Source organism: Cervus canadensis, chromosome 24 (genome assembly GCF_019320065.1).
Source record: "Cervus canadensis isolate Bull #8, Minnesota chromosome 24, ASM1932006v1, whole genome shotgun sequence".
NCBI lineage: Eukaryota > Metazoa > Chordata > Mammalia > Artiodactyla > Cervidae > Cervus > Cervus canadensis.
Genome location: NC_057409.1, coordinates 31,397,019 through 31,410,203, shown reverse-complemented (window position 1 = coordinate 31,410,203; position 13,185 = coordinate 31,397,019). Strand labels below are relative to the sequence as shown.

Here is a 13,185-nt window from a genome sequence, read left to right as displayed (position 1 = left end):
AATGTCATGGATCTAAATACTAAACCAATGAGCCATAACTTTGTTTGTTTGGAATAAATGCTGAAATATTGATTTTATATAAATGTACATCAGGGCTACTTGAAAACTTTGGGAAAAGTAGTTTTTAAGAGTTTCATACTTTTGCTAACATTTTAATCATGTTCCATGTGCCTCTATACCTCACTTGCATTCCACCTCCCCTGCATTCTTGATATCTAATGGCATATGCACTAATTTACAGTTTTTTAGTGGACCGTGGCATTTGTCTCTTTTTCTCTCTCCACAGTTTATTTTCTATTGATATGTTCCCTTCTATTTTTTCCTCTTCACTCTTTTTTTTCTGAAAAATTCAGTGCACAAAATTCCTTAGGTGGAGCAAGCAAGGTCAGTCCACACTAGGACTCAGGGCACCACGATGACAGAGTGAGGGAAGTGGGTCCCTACCCAGGTGAAGAGGACACCCACAATACAGCAGCTAGGCACTGGGGTGTCAGCACCCAAGGTGGTTAAGGAGGGTGTCTGTGCAGGGCAAGGAGCAGGTGATTGGTTTCACATAGAAAGTTCATTGAAAGTAAGTATATCCCCCATTAGAGGAGCTGGGCTTCTCACTATCCAACAGGGAAATCATAAACATGGAAAAGGGGGAAACTAGAATGAACTCTGTAGTGTTGGGCTAGAAGTAAAGATATAAAGGCTATGAACTACTAGTTCATGACCTATAGCTAGGCAGATCAATAGATAGAAGGGTGCGAGACATACTGCTCAGAGAATCTCAGAGAATGTTGGAGACACATCAATAAAACACAGATACCTACTAGTGGCCAAATTTGAACATCAAATCTGACCCACTGGCCAAAATTAAACATCAAAATATTTGATAATAAAAGAGTATATCTATATCTAACTGTATAAACTAGGAATCCATGAGTTTATGTAAATATGAATAAATGTATATGGAAACAGATACATTGAAAGTTTAATGAGAAACAGAAATACGTACATGGTCTCAAAGTATTTCCCCATAGAAAGTGAAGTCGCTGAGTCGTGTCCAACTCTTTGCGACCCCGTGGACTGTAACCTACCAGGTTCCTCTGTCCATGGGGTTCTCCAGGCAAGAATACTGGAGTGGGTTGCCATTTCCTTCTCCAGGGGATCTTCCTGACCTAGGGATGGAACCTGGGTCTCCCACGTTGAAGGCTGACACTTTACCCTCTGAGTCACCATAAAGTGAGACAAATTGACACCATGCACCACCTGATGTGTTGTAATATGAAGAACGAGCATCATTCTGCGGTATTCCTTCCAGAGATAAACAACCCAAGTCTCTACAAAACAGGGCTTCCCTGGTGGCTCAGAGGGTAAAGAATTGGCCTGCAATGCAGAGACCTGGATCCAATTGCTGGGTTAGGAAGAACTCCTGGAGGAGGGCATGGCAACCTACTCCAGTATTCTTGCCTGGAGAATCCCCATGGCCAGAGGAGCCTGGTGGGCTTCAATCCATGGGGTCACAAAGAGTCGGACAGGACTGAGCGACTAAGCACAGCTACAAAGCAACAGAAATTCTACAAAACAACTGGTCTTAGATGTTCAAAAGGTGTTAGGCTCATGAAAATCAAGGAAAGACTACTGAACAGTCACAGACTGAAGGAAACTAAAGACATGAAAACTAGATACAGAAAAGGATTCTGAATCATGTCTTTTTTTCTATAAAGGACATGATTGGGAGAACTGGTGATGCTTGAATTGGATCTAAGAATTTAATGGTGGCACTGGCTTATGTGCCACCAACACTCATTCAAGAAACTAAGATCATGGCATCCGGTCCCGTCACTTCATGGCAAATAGATGGGGAAACAATAGAAACAGTGACAGACTTTATTTTCTTGGGCTCCAAAATCACTGCAGATGGCAACTGCAGCCATGAAATTAAAAGAAGCTTGCTCGTCGGAAGAAAAGCTATGAAAAACCTAGACAGTGTATTAAATTGCAAAGACATAACTTTGGCAACAAAGGTTTGTACAGTCAAAGGTATGGTTTTTCTAGTAGTCATGTATGGATGTGAGAGCTAGACCACAAAGAAGGATGTGAAAGTCGCTCAGTAGTGGCCGACTCTTTGCAACCCCATGGACTATACAATCCATGGATTCTCTAGGCCAGAATACTGGAGTGAGTAGCTGTTCCTTTCTCCAGGGGATCTTCCCAACTCAGGGATCCAACCCAGGTCTCCCGCATTGCAGGCAATTGTCTTTACCAACTGAGACACCAGGGAAGCCCAAAGAAGGCTGAGCACCAAAGAATTGAAACTTTTGAACTGTGGTGTTGGAGAAGACTCTTGAGAGTCCCTTGGACTGCAAGGAGACCAAACCAGTCAATCCTAAAGGAAATAAGTCCTGAATGTTCATTGGAAGGACTGATGTTGAAGCTGAAACTCCAATACTTTGACAACCTGATGCGAAGTACTGACTCATTGGAAAAGACCTTGATACTGGGAAAGACTGAAGGCAGGAGAAGGGGGTAACAGAGGATGAGATGGTTGGATGGCATCACCAACTCAATGGACATGAGTTTGAACAAGTTCTGGGAGATAGTGATGGACAGAGAAGCCTGGTGTGCAGCAGTCCATGGGGTTGCAAAGAGTCAGACACAACTGAGCAACTGAAGGACAATGACTGGCTTATGTTGGAAGATGTCCTTGTTTGTAAAGTATGCACACAAAATTATCTGAGATAATGGGGCATCAATCTCAATGAGCTCTCGAAAAAATATATATTTGTACTGTTCTTTAAATTTGAGCAACTTTAAATTTGAAATTATTTTAAAATTTAAAAAAATTGAAATCAATATAAAAGTTAATTCCTTTTGAAAATCCAGAACCACTTTTTAAAAAACAGCAAAAGAGAAGGGACGAGGGACCAAGAAAAGAGATTTAAAAAAAACAAAAACACGCTTTATATCCAAGGACGTCTATCTTTTGCATGCATACAGTAAGGTTTGGAGAATTAATGATGATAACAGGCCTTTCAGTGGCCTTGAAATCAGTAAGGTCATCCACTCAAAATTCTAGGTTTAGATCTTAATAAATTCCTTGAATAAACCAAATGTAAATTCACTCTAAATTTTCCATTTAATGCTGATCTGTAGTAATTTTTAACTCAATTGAATTACCTAGAAACATTTACCTCTGTATTTGCTGAGAACTATTGTTTCAAATCTTTAAAAAACTTTCAAATCTAATTTTCTAAAAGAACCTTGGCAAAGCACATAATTTCAACTTTATGTCATTCACATTCCACTACTTTGTTAGAACCTTTTATTTTAATTATTGTTAGTCCTCCTAATTCTGTATGTAGCCACCATTTTTATTATTTTCATTAAAAGTAAATAATAAAATAAGATACAGTAAACTTTAAACTACTGTATTACTATATATTTAAACATTTGAGAAAATTCCTGTTATTTGAATGCCTGTGAATCAGATATTCACTCTCTAGTCTTAACCATGTTGTTGTTTGTTGTTCACAGGTTAAGTCCTGTCCCACTCTTTGTGACCCAAGGACTGCAGCACGCCAGGATTCCCCGCCCTTCACCATCTCCCGGAGTCTGCTCAAACCCATGTCCATTGAGTCGGTGATGCCGTCCAACCGTCTCATCCTCTGCTGCCCTCTTCTCCTGCCTTCAATCTTTCCCAGCATCAGGGTCTTTTCCAATGAGTCAGTTCCTCGCATCAGGTGGTCAAAGTATTCGAGTTTCAGCTTCAGCATCAGTCTTTCCAATGAATAGTCAAGATTGATTTCCTTTAGGATTGACTGGTTTGACCTCCCTGCAGTCCAAGGGACTCTCAAGGGTCTTCTCCAGCACCACGATTCAAAAGCATCAGTTCTTCAGTGCTCAGCCTTCTTTATGGTCCAACTCTCACATCCATACATGACCACTGGAAAAACCGTAGCTTTGACTAGAAAGATCTTTGTCAGAAAAGTGATGTCTCTGCTTTTTAATACACTGTTTAGATGTGTCATAGCTTTCCTTCCAAGGAGCAAGCATCTTTTAATTTCATGGCTACAGTCACCATCTGCAGTGATTTTGGAGTCTTAATCATAAATGTCATCATTTCCAATTGTCTGTGCTTGGCTTGGGCTTCCCTGGTGGCTCAGGCAGTAAAGAATCCACCTGCAATGCAGGAGACCCAGGTTTGATCCCTGGGTCTGGAAAATCCCCTGGAGAAGGTCATGGCAACCCACTCCAGTATTCTTTCCCAGAAAATCCCATGGACAGAGGAGCCTGGTGGGTTACAGTCCATGAGGTTGCAAAGAGTCAGACACAATTGACAAACTAACACTACACTACTACTATTCTTTGCCCACCTCACAGAGTCACATTACCTATCTTCATCTTATTGAAATTTGACTTTGTACCCATTGCACTAGAGTGGTTTGAAGTTAATTATGTCTGAAATAAATGATACTGAATATCAGGACAATTTTCAGATTTCAATGGTGATTCTTTTACTTAACTCTGAAAATAAGAGTAAAATGTTTAGCATAAAGAGTCTCGTTTTCCCTCCAGGAAACCATAGTCTTGGAGAGTCTTAAGAAAATTTATGGTTTTATATACACCACAGTAGTCATTTATATAAGGCTTATACATTCATTAATGCAATAAAAAATTATTGAGCTCCTATTGGTACCAGACAATGAGGATAAAACAATTAAAATTTTCAGTCTTTTAAGGATGGTAAACATGAAAAAAAATTATAACCAAATGTAATGGATAACACCAAGACATAGGAAGTCAAGAGTCTCAAAGGAAGATAAAGGAAGAGAAGCTGAATCTAAAAGCTAAAAGATGAAAAGGGGTCAGGCAGAAGAAAGGATATGTGTGCTGGATGGAATGTAAGAAAGAAGTGTTTCCTCAGGCAGAGGAAATAGATGGGTGAAGACACAGATGGGAAGTGAAAGTGAAAGTCGCTCAGTCGTGTCCGACTCTTTGCGAACCCATGGACCATACAGTCCATGAAATTCTCCAGGCCAGAATACTGGAGTGTGTAGCCTTTCCCTTCTCCAGGGGATCATCCCAACCCAGGTATCAAAGCCAGGTCTCCCGCATTGCAGGCAGATTCTTTACCAGCTGAGCCACAAGGGAAGCCCACAGATGGGAAAGAGGGTAGAATATTCCAGGAGAAGAATTAAGTCCAGAACGACTGGTACATCCAAAATTTGAGAATATGTCTCTGCAACCTGCTTATGCAGCCTGTACTTGAAAGTTTCCAGTGACTAAAGGTTCAATATTTTATGAGACTTCCTCATTACTGGACAACTCACACTGTTCTTTCTTTCTTTCTTTTTATTTTTGCTCATATCAAGGTGATGTCTTCCTTCCCATGACTAACACTCCTTTGTCTTAGTTTACCTCCCCCCTTTACAGAAGTATTGTACAAGTATTCAATTAGAGACAAAGTCCTCTTTTCTCCTGGATACTAATGCCAGTTCCTTCAGTAATTCCCTATTAAATATGATTTCAAAGTATTTTCCCCAGGATGAATTCTTGTTGTCAGTGATCTTCTTAAAATTAGTATCAATGGAGCAGTTTCTCAGAGCCATCTGAGGTGTTGTCCCTCCCAGTCCTCATTTTGCTCCAAAGAAAACTTAACTCACAACTCAGGAAAAAAAAAAAATTAGTATCAAAATAAATAAAGCCTTAACAATAAATGATAACAGCTAATATTTAGCTGTGCAAGATGCTACATTAAACACTTCACATGCTTCCCAGGTGGCTCAGTGGGTAAAGAACCTGCCTCCAATGCAGGAGAGGCAGGAGAGGTGGGTTCGATCCCTGGGTCGGGAAGATCCCCTGGATCTGGAACAGCAACCCACTCCAGTATTCTTACCTGGGAACTCCCATGGACAGACAAGCCTGGTGGGCTACAGTCCATAGGGTCGCAAAGAGTGGGACACGACTGAAGCGACTGAGCACATCACATGCACACACTTTATCTGATTTAATATAATCACCTTATCCCTCTTGCAGATGGGAAATTCGAATCTTAAAGAGATTAAATAAGCCTTCATTCCATAAGCCACTAAGTGCTACAGCTGATATTTGGACCCAGGGAGCCTGACGTCACCACCTGTACAGTTAACCATTAAGTTTTGTGGCCAAACCACTACAGAACAGATTATTAGCTCTCTGACTGCAATACTATACTTTTATTAGTTCAGCCTGTGAGAGTACTAAAAGTCATTTAAAGGTCAAGCTGTAACCTAGAATCATAACTTTTTTATTACAAACTTGAAAGTAAAAATCACCCAACCTTTCATACACATCCTTTTTTTCCCTCTTCTATTCCTTTCTTTTCCATTTTCTCTTAAGTCAAGGATGACTGTCACTTGGTGTCAGCAAGGGGATTCCAAGGCTCATTTTCAGAAGACTGATACTTCAGATCTGGAATAAACTTTAGTTTCACCCCGAAAACAAGGAAACAAAAAGTGACACAGAGTTCTCAGATAATTGGGCTTTCTGTTAATGAACACTGCCATCTACATAAAAACCCATCTAAAACTGGGATCAAGACAATGTTCTGAAATCCATGTTTATAGATTATAATACAATTTGAAGATTGGCAAACTTTCTATGGTGTTTATGAAAACAGCACATTTTTATTGGGCTCTAAGCTAATTTATTTCTATATTTCTAAAACATCTTTATCTCATTTACTTTTTGCTTGACTAAACTAATAAGTGGGAATACCAGACCACCTGACTTGCCTCTTGAGAAATCTGTATGCAGGTCAGGCAGCAACAGTTAGAACCGGACATGGAACAACAGATTGGTTCCAAATAGGAAAAGGAGTACATTAAGGCTGTATATTGTCCCCTGCTTATTTAACTTATATGCAGGGTACATCATGAGAAATGCTGGGCTGGAGGAAGCACAAGCTGCAATCAAGATTTCAGGAGAAATATTAATAACCTCAGATATGCAGATGACACCACCCTTATGGCAGAAAGTGAAGAAGAACTAAAGAACTTGATGAAAGTGAAAGAGGAGAGTGAAAAAGCTGGCTTAAAGCTCAACATTCAGAAAAGTAAGATCATGGCATCCAGTTCCATCACTTCAGAGCAAATAGATGGGGAAACAGTGGCTGACTTTATTTTGGGGGACTCTAAAATCACTGCAGATGGTGATTGCAGCCATGAAATTAAAAGACTCTTATTCCTTGGAAGGAAAGTTATGACCAACCTAGACAGCATATTAAAAAGCAGAGACATTACTTTGTCAACAAAGGTCTGTCTAGTCAAGGCTATGGTTTTTCCAGTGGTCATGTATGGATGTAAGCGTTGGACTATAAAGAAAGCTGAGTGCCAAAGAATTGATACTTTTGAACTGTGGTGTTGGAGAAGGCTCTTGAGAGTCCCTTGGACTGCAAGGAGATCCAACTAGTTCATCCTAAAGGAGATCAGTCCTGGGTGTTCATTGGAAGGACTGATGTTGAAACTGAAACTCCAGTACTTTGGCCACCTGATGCGAAGAGCTGACTCATTTGAAAAGACCCTGATGCTGGGAAAGATTGAGGGCAGGAGGAGGAGGGGACAACAGAGGATAAGATGGTTGGATGGCATCACCAACTCAGTGGACGTGATTTGGGTGGACTCTGGGAGTTGGCGATGGACAGGGAGGCCTGGCGTGCTGCGGTTCATGGGGTCGCAAAGAGTCGGACACGACTGAGTGACTGAACTGAACTGGAACTAATAAAATGTGCATGTCTGTTATGTGCCAGGCACCATAAAGAACAAGCAGATTCAAATGTTTGGAACAATTAAAAGGGCTTAAGGGGGTAAATGTATATGGATCCAAAAGTCATAAAAGGGCTTGGAACATTTGACCATGTAGCTGAGTGAATTGTGCAAGATCAAATTAATTTAATATGATTTAAAATTCAATTTGGAATTTGAGTTTAATTCTAAAGTGTTTAATCAGAACACTATTTTAATGCATGGACCAACCTGTTCAAAATTTTTAAGTCTTCCTTTTTCTTTAGCCACTGTGAGAGAAAGTTAAATGAGCAAGGAGGAAGTGTCAAATTTGATCCAATGTTAAAAGTTTATCAAGTTGTGGGAACATCTATGATAGAAAAACTAGGTCTGTCATCAACTGAGCGAAAATGTGAGCCGCCAGCTAAATAGTTACAAAAGCAGAAAATAAATAGGTGTGGTTACTTTTCTTTCTTCGGCTCATAGGTCTGGAATTAGATTCCACTTCTATAGAGACTTGTAGTCACTTCTTGATATGCCTATTTAGAACTCATCTTCTTAACGAAGGATAAATTCTTGCCTTGCACTACCTAGTCTTCAAGCTGCCAGTCTCTTTGCTGTCCCAGGACTCTGCTTCCTGTCATTAACTGGCATATCATTAGGTGAGCCTCCCTGTTGCTAACTATCTCCGGTGGAATGTATGCTCATTTTTCCATTATTTTTTTAGAGTTAAATTACAAGCCCAGCAGGGTAGCAACTTCATCTAACTGATTTTCTCTATTACCTAACATTTCTGTTGGTGTCTAATGTATTCTTTTCACACTCTTCCAAGTATTCATTTTTTGCAATATGATTGAGAATTGACATTACCACTAATGTTAAAAAACAGCAATATCTAAAGTCCCCTTAGTGAATATGATCTCTTTGTTGATGGGCTGAACTCTGAGCAGGGATTAGAAAATATTGGGAATGGAAACTAAACTTAGGAGCAATAGAGAAACAGCAGGAGGTAATAGAAAGAAGAGATCCATTTTTGGTAAAATCTAACTTTGCATTTTAAAATTCACTATATGATGCTGGACAGGTTCCCTTGAGCTCTCTGGGACCCTGTAAAATCAAGGCAGTTAGACAATTCCAAATAGTTCAGAATTCTGACATTTGATTTTACAAAAGAGAAACATTAGCTCTAAGAATAATTTTGATGGAAGTCACCTCAAAAATTAAAGATTCTGTCTTCCCTTTTTTGCAGCCAGCTCACCTCTGAGACTGTACGGTGTTTTTAAATTGTTCTTTCAGTTTCTAGTCTAATACATACTTTTATAATAAGCTTCCTAACTAATCCCCATTCAACTTTAATCATTTTTACCATATTTCTACTTGTTTTTTCCTTGTATTAGTTTCTCCATTTGTAGATTCCTAACTTATTCCTCTAGACTATCCTTTCCATTGCCTTGCTTTGTGATAGACTCTCTTGAAAACAAAGTGAAAGAGGATGTCATGGAGGTGATGCTAGCATTTTTCTTTAACATTCACTAAGGACTATACATGGGCTTCCCTGGTAGCTCAGCAGTAAAGAATCCACCTGCAATGCAGAAGGCATAGGAGACGTGGGTTTGATCCCTGGATTGGGAAGATCCCCTGGAGGAGGGCATGGCAACCCACCTCAGGATTCTTGCCTGGAAAATCCAATGGACAGAGGAGCCTGGAGGGCTACAGTCCCTGGGTTGCAAAGAGTCAGACGTGACTGAGCATGCACACACACAAGGACTATACATCTCTAGTGCACACAACTTAATTTCTATTTTCCTAAGAGTATATTTTTAAAGTGCCATATTCAGAATAACTGCTAATAGAGATAAAAATACTTGCACTTTAAATAACTGTTTGATGGATGACAATAGTCCAGTTTCTATATACAGACTATATCCCCTCTCAAAGTTATATCCTCCTTTTAACATTCAGTCTTTTAATTTGTCTATATTTTCTCTTTTAATATTTGTAAAACTCTTATCTCCTTCAATATTTTTCAATTCTAATTTTCCAACCTCTTGAGTTTCTCTTTCTTCCCTCATAAGTGACATTGACCCATGTATTTCCTTCCACCTATTTTGTCATCAAGCTTCTTTTCTGGTACCAAGATAGAGGATTGGCTCCAGGTAAAACTATGAGAAAGTGAAGTGAAGTCACTCAGTCATGTCTGACTCTTTGAGACCCCATGGACTATAGCCTACCAGGGTCCTCTGTCCATGGGATTTTCCAGGCAAGAATACTGGAGTGGGTTGCCATCTCCTTCTCCAGGGGATCTTCCCAATCCAGGGATTGAACCCGGGTCTCCCTCATTGCAGGCAGATGCTTTACCATCTGAGCCACCAGGGAAGCCCTAAAAACTATGAGAAAGTACACCTTTATTTGTCCTCTAGCCCTCCACTTAGAATTGTCCTTCCTTCTCCTTTTGGCACCACCATTTTCTAAAGGTCTCATGTGTCCCTCTAGTTGCTCATAGTGGATTCAAGTGGGCCTTCGGTATAGTCCCAAATTTTAGACTTTTAATGATCTCACTTTCTGCAAACCAAGACTTATCTGTCCTAGGTCACATTTTTTTAAGGTGCTCAAGGAAATTGGTCCTGAATATTCATTGGAAGGACTGATGCTGAAGCTGAAGATCCAATACTTTGGCCACCTGATGCAAAGAACTGACTCATTGGAAAAGACCCTGATGCTGGGAAAGATTGAAGGCAGGAGGGGAAGGGGATGACAGAGGATGAGATGGTTGGACGGCACCACCGACTCAATGGACATGAGTTTGAATAAACTCCAGGAATTGGTGATGGACAGGGAGGCCTGGCGTGCTGCAGTCCATGGAGTCACAAAGAGTCGGACAAGACTGAATGACTGCAGTGAACTGAACTGAAGATCTGAATCATCTGATGTCACAAAATGAACTAGTAGTTCATGTATTCTCTTTCCCTAGTCAAAATATATTACTGGGGACTTTCAAGGATTCTGGCTACATAGGAATAATGTAAGTCATCACAGTGAAAACATTTTAGCATGCCTGATGTCCTTCTTCTTTAAATGTGCCATGTCCAGCAGAAATTGACTAAAATGGAGAAAAGCTCTAGAGTAGAATATTGATATGCCAGTTACTTAACAGAATAGGAAGGAACTTATTAAAGCTTCTAAAGATAAAATTTCTCAATGAAAAAGTTTATTTACCTGAGGGATTTTATTTTTAATTTTTAGGTAAAATGGAGTTGTAAGGAAAATGTACCACTTCAGCATTCAGCTTATCAGCAATAGTTACAAGTTTTCAGTTTCTTTATTCTTTTAGTTTTAACTACTGAGTTTTAATCACTTAGGAATTTTACTGTATATCAATTTCTTCCTCTCTCCCACACTCCCTTCACCTGAATTTCCTTTCACCATTTCTTTAAGTAAAATATGACACAGACATTTTCCCAAATCCATCTATAATTTATTTGCCAAATGTCTCACCATTTATACAGCACATTTGGTTCTTGCCACCCTAGGAGGTAGATATGGTAGACCATTTCCATATTTAGAAATGGGAAAACCAGTGCTCAGAGAAATTGTGATATGACATTTAAGTCATGTGGCTGGTGAGGAACAGAACCAAGAAGGTAATTCTTGTCTTCTGACCACAAGCACCAGACTCTTTCCCCGCTAAATTTCACACAGAACCTACCATGGGAAAATTATAGAAAGTTTCACTTTTGTGTTGTTTCCAATTTAAAAACTGAAATAAAAATACTAATGATTTAAAATTTTATGTTCAATACCCACACCCATACAATCACAGAAAGCCTTGTGATTTTAAATCCTACCCACCAAATTCACAAAGGCAAATCAACTTCTCCCTATTAATGTATACATCAGAACACTTAAGTAAAGTGTCAGGCACTGCAAGCAAACCTAGAGTGAGATAAGATATATAGACACAACTTTGGCATATTATTTGTAAATATTTATATTATTCATTTTAGGCTGGGATAAATTATACTGAGTGCCTTTTGGATTTCTCCAGTTTTCTAACATTCTTCTCAATATGCGATAACCTCACAAAAGTCAGGTCCTTTCTGTCTCCTGGTACCCTATCTGGTGAGGATTTCACAGCTGGCTATATAATTTAAAAAGCAAACATGAATGTAAGAGCTCAAAAAATAAGCAGACTGAAGCAGTAAAGTGATTCAATAACACTCTTAAAGCTTGGCATATATATTGACCCTTGTTTGGCATTTCTAGTAAATAATTTTTAAATACTCAAAATTTCTTAGATGATTTTCTATACCAACAGCCCTCAAACTACTTTCTTCCTACATATTTCTTATCAACCCACATTTCTATCACTTTTGGTTTTCAAGTACATTTCAGTCCCATTTATTGAAAACTTTCATCTGAAACTTTTCTTCATCTCATTTTTAACAATTTGTTAAGAAAATTCCTGAAAGCATGTGGCCCCAAATCTAGAATTCAGCACAAGTTCCAATTCAACCAGTAACAAGATGTATCCGTTTCTTTGCCCAGGGCATGTCCTGGTTTATTCTTTTAATTTACTGAAATCAAAAGGCAGCTCTGGGAGCATGTTTAGACTCGCCCCATGAGCTGTAAAACAGATGCAGAGATGATTTCTAAATATCTTATTCCTGCTTTAGAAAGTGATTTAAAACTCTTCTCTTTTTACCTCTCATTAACTCTACATTTTAAAACGGTCTGGAACACTGCCCCCATGACCCCACTCCTTTGTTTTACTCACCGGCTGCCTTTTGACACCCAGCCAGTTTTTCCAGACCAGAACCCGAAGCTGATGAAACTGGGAAGCCATCCTTCAAGATGCCACAAACAAGAGAATTCCTCTTTTGTCCTCCAGCCCTCAAAGGAAGAATTGGTTCCCCGTCCAACTTGCTGTGTGTCAATGGGTCAGAAGCCTATTCATGGCATAGCTTTCCTGGGAGCTGGGGTTAAGAAACCCACAGATCTTCTCTTCCTGCTGGATTTTTCTCTTGGGTTAATCCTGCCCAAGGAGCACTTCTCAACCAGCTCTTCCTCTCAAACAATGAGCCAGGCCAGGATCTTGTGGTGATATTCACTAATTTTAAAATAACATCCAGTAGCTGCCTGTTGCATGAAGTCCAGACTCAAGAGAGAATGAATATCATTCAGATAATGCCCTACTGGAAAAAAAAGCTGAGCCCACACCTCCTACTCTCCATAAAATTAACTGCCTATCCACACCTTCAAGAAGGTGTCACCTGCTCTGGACACGTCATAGGAATTAGGTGGGACCCTTGCCAGGCCAGTAGGACTTGTCCTACATTCTCTCACCTTCTTCACTACATAGTGCCCGTTCTGGCAGAGGCAGGGCACAGAGAGCGCATTACAGACTCTGGGACTAGTGGCTGTCATAAAAGAGTGTCAT

The 13,185-nt window shown here is 39.7% G+C and overlaps 1 protein-coding gene across 1 annotated transcript in view; it reads right to left on the bottom strand.

Annotated features, from left to right (window-relative positions):
• The window catches only part of ABCA12 (ATP binding cassette subfamily A member 12), a 188,994-nt gene extending 176,098 nt beyond the window's left edge, over positions 1–12,896 (bottom strand). Inside the window, exon 1 of the mRNA XM_043445962.1 lies at positions 12,523–12,896. Coding sequence (XP_043301897.1) covers positions 12,523–12,591 — 69 coding nt within the window. The 5' untranslated portion in view covers positions 12,592–12,896. The remainder of the gene's footprint in view (positions 1–12,522) is intronic.
• Positions 12,897–13,185: the final 289 nt, after the last annotated feature.